The following is a 14,735-nucleotide window of genomic DNA, read 5'->3' on the forward strand; positions in this document are numbered from 1 at the left end:
TATAATTATAATAAAAATAATCATGATGATAATAATTACAACGTTGATGACGAATATAATGATCATATTATTAATATTGATTTTATAAAAAATGGTGATAAAGATAATAATAACGATGGTGATTATAATAATAATGATAATGAGAATAATGATTATAATGATTAAAAAAAAAAGGACAAAAATGATGATGATAATAATATTTATGATAATCATGATAATGTTTATGATGATTAAGTTGATAAAAAGCATGACGATAATAATATTAATGTTAATAATAATGACAAAATAAATGATAATGATGACTATAATAATGATAATGATAAAAGTTATGATAATTATATTAATGATGATAATAATAATGATAACAATAATAATGATAATATCAATAATGATTTTGTAAAAAAATGTCTAAAATTAAAATAATGACAAAAATAATAATAAAATAATCATGATAATAGAAATGATAAGAAAGATGATAATAATACTAATGACAATGATGATAATGATAATAATATTTAAGATGACGATGATATTATTAATAATGATAATGATAATAAGGACAATAATAATAAGTATAATGAGAATAATAATTTAAAAGATAATAATGAGAATCTTAATAACGATTATAATAATTAGAAAAAAACTATGATAATGATAATGATATTAAAAATTATGAGACTGATTCCGATGATAATTAAAAAAAGGATAATGATTATGATAATATTAATTATTATTTTAATGATAATTATTATAAAAATTATAAACATAGTTACAGTGATGCTGATGATAATGATAATGATAAAAATTGAAATTATTTTAATGATATTGATAATAATAGTAATGATTATAATGATGATAATGACAATAAATAAATAGATGGTGATAATGATGATAACTGTAAAAATAATGCTAATGATGATAACGATTGTAAAAATAACAATAAGAGTGATACTAGAAATTTCAATAATTAGGATAGTTATAATAATAAAAATAATAGTAATACTTATGTTAATCCTTAAGGTGGTGATAATAATAATAAGCAAAATAATTATGACGATTTATATGATTAAACAGAAATAATAACGATGTCATTTATGATAATGATAATCATGACAAAAGTGATAATGATAATAATAATAAAGTTTATAATAGTAGTAAGGATTATGCCGATATTGATAATGATAATAACGATAATAATAATAATCATAATAATGGTAGTGCTCAGTTAAATCATAATAAAAATGGTAATGATAATTATGATATTGATTATAATTAAAAAAAGATAATAATTATAATAATTGTGATGATGTAATCGATGATAGTATAAATAATGATAATGATAAAAATCATGGTGATGAAAATAATAACAGTTATGATAATGATAACTGTAATAATAAGAATGATAATTTTGTTGATAATGATTATTATGGTCATGATAATAATAATAATGGTGACGATAATAATGATGGTGATGATAATAATAAAAATAAAAATAGTAATAAAAATAATGATGATAATAATAATAATAATAATAATAGTAATAATGATAAAAATAGAAATGCCAATAAAAGTGATAATTACAGATATTATTTTAATAATAAAAATAATGATAATCATCATGATAGTAATTATTATGATAATGGTAATAACCATTATGATAATGATAAATATAATAATAAATGTAAAGATGTTAAAGATTATAATCATAATGATGATCATGATAATGATCATAAAAATAGTAATAATAATAAGAATAATGAGTAGACCAATGATAATAATAAAGGTTATATTGAAAATGATAAGAATAGCGAAGATAATGACGATAATAATAATAATAATGCTAATAAAAATGACAATAATGATAATGATAAAAATAATCAAGATGTTTAAAATAAGGATGGTGATAATTATAATAATGACAATAATTATTATAGTAATGATAATAATACTAATAATGATTTAAATAAGAAGAATAATAATGTTAATACTTATGATGATAATGATATAAATAACAATTATTTTAATGGTTATAATAATAAGGCCAATAATAATAATGACGGAAATAATAATAATGATTAGGATAATGATAAAAATATTGATAATAATAATAATTGTCATTAAAATTATGATAATAATGACAATGATAATGAATATCTTATTAATAATAGTAATAATAATGATAATGATGATAATAATTATAATTTAAATGATAAAGGTTATGATAATCATGATAATAAGGATTATAATAATAATTATGATAAAGATTATAGTTATGATGATGATAATGATAATAATAACAATAATTATTTTGAAAATAAAAATATACATGGTAATAATAATAATAATTTGTATTATAAAAATAAAAATAAAAAGAATGATCAGTTTATCGATAGTTATAATAATAATGATAATAATAATTATAATTTAAATAATGATAATAATAATAATATTGATAATATTAATTATAGTAATAATCATGAAAATAAAAATGATAAAAAAAATGAATATTGAAATAATTATCATAATTAGAATGATGATTTAAATTATTATAGTAATGATGAAGATAAAAATAATACAAATAATAATAATAATAATAATAACTATAAATATAATAATTGTATTAATAACAATAATAATAATATTAATAATGATAATTATATTAATGGTTATAACAATTTTAACAATAATTATAATAATTATAATAATTACATTCTTTTAATAACGATGGTAATGATGTTGATGATTTTGATGACGAAAATAAGGATAATAATGGAATTAATTAAAATTTTAATAAGGATAATAATAATGTTGCGTATAATAATGATTATAATAATAATAGTGATAATAATAATAGTAATGATAAAAATAATGATAATACTAATAATAACGATGATACTAATAATAATAACAATACTAATAAATATAATGATGATAATGGTGATGACGATGCGGATGATAATTATGATAATAATGAGAATCATGATAATAATAATAATGATGGTGACCTCTATGATGATAATTGAAAGAAAGATGATGACAATTATAATGATAATGATAATAATGATAATTATGATAATAAGAATAATAACAATGGTAATGATAATGTTAATAATCATTATAATACTTATGTTGATAATGATAATAAGAATGACAATAATAATGATGATAATAGGGATGACAATAGTAATAATAGAAGAAATAATGATAAATCATCTAATAACTCATAAAATAAATATTAATTTAAAAAAAATCTTATGATTACAATAATATTAATGGAAATATGATGGTGGTGACGATAAAAATAATAATAATAATGAAGATAATGATGATGATGTTAATGAAGATGATGATGTTGATAATATAGATGATATCAATGACAATAAAAATATTGATGATGATGTCGATAATTATAATGATAAGTTAACTGAGGATGATAATGATAATGTGAGCAATAATAATAATGATGATGATAATAATAAAGTAAAAGATAATGACGATAATACTAACGATAATGTTGTTTTACATAAAGACAATAATAATAAATGTGATGATGATAATAATGATAATGATATTGATGCATATAATAATGTTGATAATAATAATAATAGTAAAAATAAAGATAAAAATAATGACGATAATAATGATAATGATTATAATATTAAAGAAAAAAATTATGATTATTATCATAATAGTTTTGATAATATAAACGATCGTATCAACCATTATCAGAAAAATGCTAATGACAATAATGATGATGATAATCTGATTTAATGTTGATGATTTCGATGATTATATTGAGAATGATTATGACGATAATGAGAACAGTGATTTTGAAAAGGATGATGATGGCAATAACGATAATTACAATAATTATAAATACGATCATAATACTAATTATGATTATAATACTAAATATGATGGTAATCACAATAATAAAACTTATTATGATAATGATATATATGATAATTATGTTAATAATGATGATAATGATGATAATAATAATGATGATAGTAATTATGATGATAATGATAATGAGTATAATAATAATGATAGCGATAATGATGATAATAATATTAATTATTATAATTATGATGATGACAATAAATATGAATATGATGATAATAATAATGATCATGATATTAATGCAGATAATGATAATAACGATGATAATAATTTTATTGATGACGATAAAGAAAATGAGGATTACAATGATGATAATGATAATGATGATAATGTTGATAACAATAATAATTATGATAACTATGCCAATAATTTTAATGATAAAAATAATAATGATGATAATGGCGATGATGATGATTAAAATGATAATAATGGTAATGACGCTGATAATTATGATGATAATGACGATAGAGATGATAATAATAATAATTATAATAATAATGATAACTATAATTATGATTATGATAATGATTAGGATGATAATAAGGATAAAACTGCTTATGACAATGATAATAATGATAATGATGATAATTGTATTAATAATCATGATGATGATAATAATGATAATTATGATGATAATGCTGATGGCAATAATGATAAATATGATGATGTTAATAATAATTATAATATTTATTCAGATAATTATGTTAATGATAATAATGATGGGAATAATAAACATGATGATTATAACGATGATAATGATGATGCTTATGATTAAAAAATTATAATGATAATGATAATAATCACGATAGTTCTTATAATAAAGACGATAATTATGGCCATTATAAGGATAATAATAGTGACATTACTTATTTTTATAATTATAATAATTTTTATGATGGTAATGAGAATGATTATAATGATGATAATTACAATGATATTAAAAAGGATTATAAAAATGGTGATAATAATGATGACATTTATGATATATATAATTATGATGCTGACCATGATATAAATTATAATTATGGTATTGACGATGAAAATGATAATAACAATAATTATATAAATGATGATAATAATAACTATAATAAAAAGAATGATAACAATGATGATAATAATGATAATGATCATGATAAAAATAGTGATGATGATTATTAGTAGATAACAATGATAAATATGATAACAAAGATAATAACGATAATAATAAAAAAAAAACAATTTTTATAATAATGTTAATACAGACATTCATTATATTCAAAATGATAGTAATAATAATACGATGATGGTAACAATAGGAATAATAATGATAATAATGATGATGATGATGTCGATAAAGAGAATAATGATGATACCAATGATAATGTTAATAACATTAATTATTATGATATTGATATTAATAATTATGATAATAAAGATAATAACGATGATATTAATAATGTTTATCATAAATATAATGATAATAATGATAACAAAAATAGGGCTAATAATGATAATAATAATGATAATAGTTATTATGACGATGATAACAAGGAAAATGTTAATAATAATAATGACAATAATAATGAATATGATAATAATAACGATTATTATGATATTGATGCAGATACTAAAGTTTATGATGATGATAATGGTAATAATTAACATTTAATTATAAAGATGATAATTATAATGAATATGATAATAATGATAATAATAATAATTATTTCAGTTCTGATAATAAAAACGATAATTATGACTATTATAGGGATTATAATAATAACATTATTTAATTTGATAATCATCACAATTTTTATGATGGTACTAAGGATGATTAGAATGATGATAATTAAAATAATATTAAAAAGGATGATAAGAATGGTGATAATAATGATGACATTTATAATTTATATATTTATGATGCTGATCAGAATATAGATGATGTTAATAGTATTAACAATGAAAATGATAGTTACAATTGTTATATTCATGATGATAATAATGACTATAATAAAAAGAATAATAACGTTGGTGATGATAGTGATAATGATCATGATATAAATAATGATGATGATTATAAGAAAATAACAATAATAATTATGATAGTAAAGATAATAACAATAATAATAAAAAAATAACAATTATTATAATAATGTCAATATAGATAATTATGATAATTGAAATAATAATAATAATGATACAATGATGGTGACAATAGGAATAATAATAATGATAATGATAATGATGATGTTAATGAAGAGTAATGATGATAATAATGATGATTATCATGTTTATAATAATGATAATGATAATAAGAATAATGATAATGATGTAGATGATGATGATGATGATGATGATGAATAAACGATTATGATGATGATAATAATTATAATAAGGATAGTGATAATAATAATAATAATAATGATAATAGTTATAATGATGATGATAATATAATAATGATAATGATTATTATAATTTGGAAGCAAAAAATAAAGTTAACGATGATGGTAATAATGAACATTTTAATTATAAAGATGATGATTATAATGAATATGATAATAATGATAATAATGATGATGATAATTATTATGGTTGTGATAATGTCAACAATGATAATGACCATTATAAGGATAATAATAATTTCGTTTATAATGGTGATCATTATGATGATTTCGATGAAAGTAATATAGATGATTATGATGATATAGTCAACAATGATATAAAAAAGGATGATGATAATGATGATAATGATAATGATAATGGTTCTTATATTTACGATAATAAGATCAACGAAATTGTAATAAAAGTAAATATGACGATAATGATAATAATTATGACAAGACCGATGAAAAACATAATAATGATATTTATGATGATGAGAATAATAATAATGTTCATAATTGTGATGATTATGATAATAATAATCATTCTAACGTTAATTATAATAATATTCATAACGATGATGATAATTAAGATAATAATAATTATGATGATGATGATGATGATAACAATGGTCATGATGATAATTGTCATAATGATAATTTTAATGATGATGATAATGAGGATGATAATAATAATATTAATAACGGAGATGATTATAATAATAACGAAAAAGATAATGACAATTTTTATAATAATTTCAATGTAGATAGTTAGAATGGTTATAATGTTTATAATGATGGTATAATGATGGTAACGATAAGAATAATAATAATAACAATGATGATGATAATGTTGATGAAGAGAATGATGATGATAATAATGATCATGTCAATGACAATAATACTTGTAATAATGATTTTGATAATTATAATGATAAAGATTATGATGATAATAATAATGATGTTAATTATAATTATAATGATAATGATAATGATAATCATGATGATAGAGATGATTATGATGATAATAATGATGATGATAATGTTAACAATGATAATGACGCTGATGATGATGTTGCTAATGACGAGGATGATAATAATCATGATGATGATGATAATGATGATGATAATAATGATGATAATGATGATGATAATAATGATGATAAAGATGATGATGAAGATGATGATGACGATTATGGTAACGATAATGACAATGATAATGATGATGATGATGATGAGGATGATGATGATGATGTTGATGATAATGATTACGATGTTGATGATGATGATAATAATGATGATGATCATAATGATGATAATAATGATGATAATGATGATGATAATAATGATGATAAAGATGATGATGAAGATGATACTAATGATGATGATGATGATAATGATGATCATGATTATGTTGATTATGATGACGATAATGATGTCGTTGATGATGATAATAATGACTCTTATGATAATATTAATAATGGTGTGAATAACGATGATGCTGATGAGGTTGATAATTTTGAAAATAGTATTGATAATGTTGATGATAATGTTGTTGATGATATCGTTTATAGTGATGATGTCGTTGATATGATGTTTACAACGGGGTCGATGGTGACAATGATAATGATGATGATGAGTATGATGATGAAGATGATGATGAACTTTGTTATTTTACTAAAATGGTCGAATAATAATAAAGTTTCTCCTAGTTTATATGACGCTTCTGTTAATTTTATTGATATTGATATAAATGATGGTGATTATCTTAATTCCGACAATGATGTTAATAAAAAAGATATTATTGAAGATTCTACCATTAGTTATTATTTTAATAATAATAAAAATAATAATAATAATAATATAATTATGATGTTGTTGATAATGCTCTCTGATATTACTTATCTCGACAACATTATCGACTTTTTCGTTTAAGGTAATGAAGAAGTATTCGATTATGCTAGTTATGATGATAATTAAGGTAGTAGAAATGGTTGTTTTATGATGGTATTTATTATTGCAGTTAAATCTATAAAATTATGATGATGGTTAGTATGATATTGTGACTCCTTATAATCATGACATTATTAATACTCCTGACAATAGTCATAATGACGGTAAACTCTACGATAAAAGTTATTCTGATAGTTTGTATAAAAGTCACGATGATAAAGGTGACGATGTTAATGATGTTGTCACTGATATCGAGTTTAATGCATATGAATATTCTTTCGGGTTTTTTTTTTTACATTTAATGCTTGTGTGTGTGTCCATGCATATTAGTTGATTTATTATTTTTGAATATCAAAACTTTATTGTTTGTCTTATTTGTAGCTTTATTTAGTTACTTAGTTTAACTTCAACATTTTTTAAGTTTGTACTACAATTGCGCTTTGTTTTATTACGTTACTAAAGTTTTATTAGTAACATAGACTATTGAATTAAGGAAGTCAGAGTCAATATGTTATTTTTCATTAATTTAAGTGTCTGACTTTAGTTTTTTTTTAACAGCACCTTAGTTTTTATATGACGTTACTTGGTAATGATTATTACAATAATTTCTTATAATGATACCTTTCATCTATCGTACTTATTTCTAAATTTTGTCTTGCGAATGTTTGTACTTATTATTTTTGTGATGTGACAATGTTGTTAAGTTATCAAAATCAAATTTGTTAAGTTATTAAATGTGTGACTTTTGTTTCAATTCTATTAGCTTAGTTTAGTGTCTTGATCATGTGGGACTAATTCAAGAAACTAATTTTCAGCCATTGTTATGTTTTTATACATAAAATGCATTGTTTTTAAATTTCAAATTTACATACTTACGTTTTTTGTATTTAATTGACTGTTAACACTTATTTGTTAATTAAAAAAAGATTATCAAGCATTTAAAAGATAAGTTTATACTTTCCATCAGAGCACTCGTTAGATCAGTCAAAAGTCTTGTAGGTTGTCATGCAGGAGACTGTGGTTTAATTTTATTGAGTGTGTTTTTTTTAAGCAAGTAAGTCTGTGAGTTTTTATAGTTTTTTTTTTTAAGCGCAGTGCTCCTTTTGATGATTTGGGTGACCTTCTTGCAGTAAAACTGGCGTTTACTTAGATTTTTCATTAAAATGGTCTTTGTGGCATTATCACTGAACCATGAAATAAAATTAATTGTTTTCGATAATTTCATATGCATGTTACCATAAATGTTTATATGCAACTAATAATTTAACAATTTGCTATACTAAAATTAGGCTAAATTAGTAATAAATATTAACTAAAATTATGCCACACTAAATTATTTTCAATAAAATCCTCAAATGAAATACGTGACGTAAGTAAGTATTTATTCTTTAAATAAAGAAATATATATATATTTACATATATGTACTCTTCATTTTGCTGACACTTTAATTCATTTGTAGCTTTATTTCTAGGGTAACAGATATTTTTTTATTCTGGTACTGCATTATTATTTTATTTAAAAGCTAACAAAAAAGAATTGAGGCCATATCAGTTCTATGCTTTAACCTATGTAACTTTCTGTTAAAGAGAATTATTTTTCTTTAGAATGTTGTAAAATATTTCATCTGAATTTTTAGTATCCAACCAATGGTTTGTATGGTTAGAAAATTGTGCTATCTCAATAAATTATGTGTATTTTTACGGAATATCTTCATTTACTTCGAATATGTTTCTGTTTCTTTGATATCACATAGTGCTATGATTTAAATGTGGTATAATTGTACATCATAGTGCTTTTACTTATTGTTGGCCTTTACTTACGTCATATCTCCATATCCAACTGTTGTCATAGTGACAACTGCCCACCAAAAAGCGTCTGGAATAGATTTAAAAAACGAATTCTCTGATCCTGCTTCAGCAAAATAAACAGCAGATGAGAAAAGTACCACACCTGAAAAAAAAAATTTTTCGAAAGGTTATGTAACTGACGTATTAAAAATTTTGCGTGATATTATCACTAGCTCAACAAGCACTATTCGTAAGACCGTTAATTTTTATATTCCAGGCAGATAGACGAACTATTCACAGCACTCTTAGTCTATCTTTGCTGTTTTATTGTAACAAGTAATTTTTTAATTAAATTTAAAAATTCAAATGTGTAAGTTGGAAGAGAATTTAAACAGGACAAAGGAGAAAGGCAAATTTTCTCTTATTTTGGAACATACAACCTTTTATTTCAAAGATAGTTGCTCTTTTATTTGAGCTTCTGCGGAATCATGCACTCATGCACATCATTATTTTTAAGGAATCTTATTTTTGGTCTCAAGCTGGAATTTAAAATTCTCATAAAGTCTGATTTTTAAAAACAACTTCTTTTTCATTGGTCAATTGGATATTAGAAGTCTTGTGACGTATTATTACTTAAACGAAGCAAGCAATTTTTGTGATGCATATTTATCATGAAATTTAGAGGCATAAGTTAATAAAGGTACTGTTTACAGCACTTTCAGTGTATTTATAATATTATTAAAGCCTCATAGAACTTTGCGTGTTTAATTCAAACCCAAAAAAGTTTTTTTTCAATTCTTGCAAACAGTCAAAAATTCTTGTAAACCTACAATCTTTGACTTTTTTAATTTTTAAAAAAAGTTTTTTGTCACTATAAATACTGACATTAATAGACTAAGAGTGCTATAAATAGAACCTTCACCTTTATTTACCTACAAATTTGTGAATAAACATGTTTTTAAAATACTGCAAATTATATGAATCATGATATCACACAAATCTTCTAATATTAAACATGGTTTCAAGCGTGAAATGATTAAGTCAGTATTTTGCTGTTGACTTTTGAGTATGTCGTAAGGAATTATTAATTTACTTCACTTTGTTGTAACATAGTGTCTGGATAGTAGCAATAGGTGTTATGCCCCCCTTAAATTTCTAGAAATAGTTTTTGCAGTAGTTCAATAGCAAAAATAAGTTTAAAAACGTGACCATTCTTCTAAGTTTGAAGTTATTCAGACTTGGACCTTGGCAGTAAACGCAAGATTTGATTTTTCTAATGATAATAGCATACAAGTTGATTGGTAGTCATAGAAACAATATATATGAGCTGCCATAGTACAGAAATTTTAAATGATTTTGGTTTTGACAATGTGTTACTGCTTAACTATCTAAGTACGTTGTCACCTTCACTGCTTAATTCTATCTTACATATTAAAGTTAAAAGCAAGCTGTATGGTTATATGCTTTTTAAATTTCTCAATACTAGTGATGATTAATGTTATCAAACCACGTTTGCAAATTTAAGAACTATGTATTATTGTATAATTATGTGAGGCTGTAATGAAAGACAAAACAAAAGAAATAGTATTTCTTTACTAAATGACATAGTTGTCCTTAGAAAATGACTATACTTTTGTACTTAAACAAAAACTGATTTAAACTAACCATACTTCTGGAATAAAAACAAATAAAGCGGAAGGGCTTTCTTTTCAATAAATGGTCAGAATTTAGAAAAAAGCGTTAAATAAATCAGCACAAGTTTCTATCTTACCGACAGCTTTACCATAATAAATTTTTTTGAATAAATTACTATAAAGCTATTTTTAAGCAAAATAATAGGAAAAGAGCTTACTAAAAAAGAATTCCAATCATAAGAAAATATAAGTTGCATTATTGCTAGAGTACTTTTGAAAATCATAAGGAATTCATTTAAATTGTTTTGATACCACCAGTATTAAAAACTATTTTTATCATGAGTTAAATACTTAGACATCTTTTTTTTACGTTTGTGCATTTATAATTTAAAATTTTTGGTTGGCTTACATGCATACCAAATGGAATTATTGTTTAGTTAAAAAATTTCTCTAATACAATACTTTCTAAAATATCAAAAAAATATTATTCTAAGAACTTAACTTTTTTTTAGATAAATTTACCAGAAATTTATCATAACGTTCAAAAAACTTAAACAATAATTGATCATTTTTACATTAAAGCTTATATTAAGGCTAATTTTTATTTATTTAAAGTGCTTCAAATAGGCAAATTAGATGTTAACATCTGATGACACAACACTTTAAGTAAGTGATATGTGATTCTTCTACGTTAATTATAAGAATTAAAAATAATTTCATTAATTTATTAAGTTGTCTACCCATAATAATTATTAAACACAATAATCAGTGGACATTTTCCACGTTTTTTCAATATTTTTATGACGTTATAGCAATTTTTATTAACAAAGCTGTGAAAGCTTAAAGGATAGTTTTCACTGTTCTTAAAAGAATGCACACTACTAGAATACTTAATAAATTCTTGCAAAATCTCAAGGTTTAATGTTTTTTAATAACCTAAAAAGGCAAAAAAACCTTCTTGCATTAACATCAGTTTACTTATTTGATAAACATTTTTTGAAGCTACTTATTTTAGAACTATTATTTTTTAATTTTTTTATTATACTTGTAGTGAATTATAGCTTGTAGAAACAGAGTAAATAGCTTTAATTTACCAAAAATCTTTTGTTCTTCACTCTATAAATTTTCGTTTTCATCATAGTTACACGAACCATTTAAGCTAGATAGAATTTTATGATCCAATGTATCAATAATACTTTAAAAAAAAATGAATTTTTTGGTTATCAGCAGGCCATGCTCCATAAAAATCAATACGGCTTTTTTGTACTGTCAATTTCAAGTAAAGAAGCTACACAGTTATTCCAATCAATAAATAAAGACCACTATTACTTTGACATACATAGTTGTAGTAAGATTGTTTGGCCTACTTTTTCTCAAGGACCTGTGGACCATTTGTTAAGCTAGATGCCAATATATATAATTATTTGAGCATTAATTCATTACCCTGTGTTAAGTAGTTGAAAAGATTGCCGTATCTGGAAGATTATTCCGTGAACCTTGTTGATTCCAACACACGATTATGCCTGTGCATTAAATGCATTCAGTTAATTATCGAGTGCTTCTATTTACCCCACTACCTTACTCCTTCGGCAACCTGCGAGCGAGCAAATCAATGGAGCCTTTGTGCATTTCGAGAGTCTTCATTGATTACTCATACATACACAGCAAGTTATAAGCAAGCCATTTCGTTTCCTCTCCTCCTTGAAAACGAGAGAAAAGGAGAGCATAAACCTACTTTTGATATATGTTGTGCTGGTTAGCAGCAGCGTTTAAAATAATATCTCGATACACTGTGTCTAGTTGAAAAAAATGTTATTAGAACCCCGTTTAAATTCTAACCACCACGTTTTCTTATATGTTACATTGATTAACTTCTATAAGTCACTCATTTCATACTTGTTTTAATAAAAAACGGTAAGTATAAGTGCAAGTTCAAAGTTCTTGCTTAATTGACTACTCTACTTTATTAAACTTCTATTATTACTTATCCTACAGCTGCTTTCATGCAAAATTATAAATTAACGCACAAGGCTAGTACTTTGACACAATTACTTTGCCCATATAAATTATTAGTAAAAGCAAATTGAGAGAGAAAAGTTTTATCTAGTAATCGATAATAAAAGTATATGACAACAAAGATTATTAGATGTTACATTTCTCTGTCCATTTTAATTTCATTACAATGTAATAGGGCTTAATGAGCATGTAAAAGTTTCGGTTTTACATGTTAACTCATAAACTAACGCTTTTTCAATGTATTTTAAAGTTTGAATAAATATTAAATTAATGATTCATGAAAAATAAGGGAAGTGAGGTGATCGGTTAGGGTAAAACTTCCAAGGATAATAGATGCCCTTGTAAGATATTTTTGGACCAGCCAATAAAGAATTTAAGAAGATGAGTGGCACTTAAAAAAATGAGGCTATAAACTTTTATCTAACTTAACCTTACTCCACCTAAAATTTATGACTTATGATAAAGTTACTAAATTTATGGAAACGTAAACAAAAGTTGCTGTGCGAGAATACGTTTCTATCAATTTTATGAATACGTATACTTATTATAGAATATTTGAATGAAAAACATCGATCTTATTGATTATCATTATCATAAAAGTCCACGCAGCTAGTACACGCGTATTATTTATGGACGTCATCTTTTGGCTCTTTATGACACTGTAACTCTTAACTTTAAGTCCAGTATAGGACAAAGTCAATCAATGCAGTGTAAATTATTATGTGACTGCTTGTATGTACTTGTATAAAGCTAATTTTAGTTATTTTCTTTGCTATGAATAATGAGGCAATAGGTCTACAAATTATAATAACTTATCCCAGAAAGTGTCGCTTCAGATATGAATGGGCTTATCTTTTGATAAACAACAAATGGTGAAATTCAAAGTTGTTAAAGATTTAAATACCATTGTGGCACTTCATTTACTTACCATTCATTTTTATTTTTATTTTTCTTCGTTTTTTTTCACGTCTAAAATACATTCATTTTGTTAATTAATATATTGTAATAATTTGTTGTTATTTTTTATGGTTTTTACTATCAGATATTCCCGATATTTATACTTCAAAACCCCAGCTCAATATTT

The 14,735-nt window shown here is 22.9% G+C and overlaps 1 protein-coding gene across 1 annotated transcript in view; it reads right to left on the bottom strand.

Moving 5' to 3' along the window:
• Nucleotides 1–14,735, bottom strand: part of shaker (potassium voltage-gated channel protein Shaker) — a gene marked incomplete at its 5' end in the record, with an annotated part of 629,484 nt that overhangs the window by 283,720 nt on the left and 331,029 nt on the right. The window contains one exon of the mRNA XM_089593785.1: nt 10,035–10,164. Coding sequence (XP_089449911.1) covers nt 10,035–10,164 — 130 coding nt within the window. The remainder of the gene's footprint in view (nt 1–10,034; nt 10,165–14,735) is intronic.

The sequence above is a fragment of the Copidosoma floridanum genome, unplaced genomic scaffold (genome assembly GCF_036245765.1).
Source record: "Copidosoma floridanum isolate Cflo_tuat_1 unplaced genomic scaffold, Cflo_Japanese_pri ptg000020l, whole genome shotgun sequence".
NCBI classification, from domain to species: Eukaryota; Metazoa; Arthropoda; class Insecta; order Hymenoptera; family Encyrtidae; genus Copidosoma; species Copidosoma floridanum.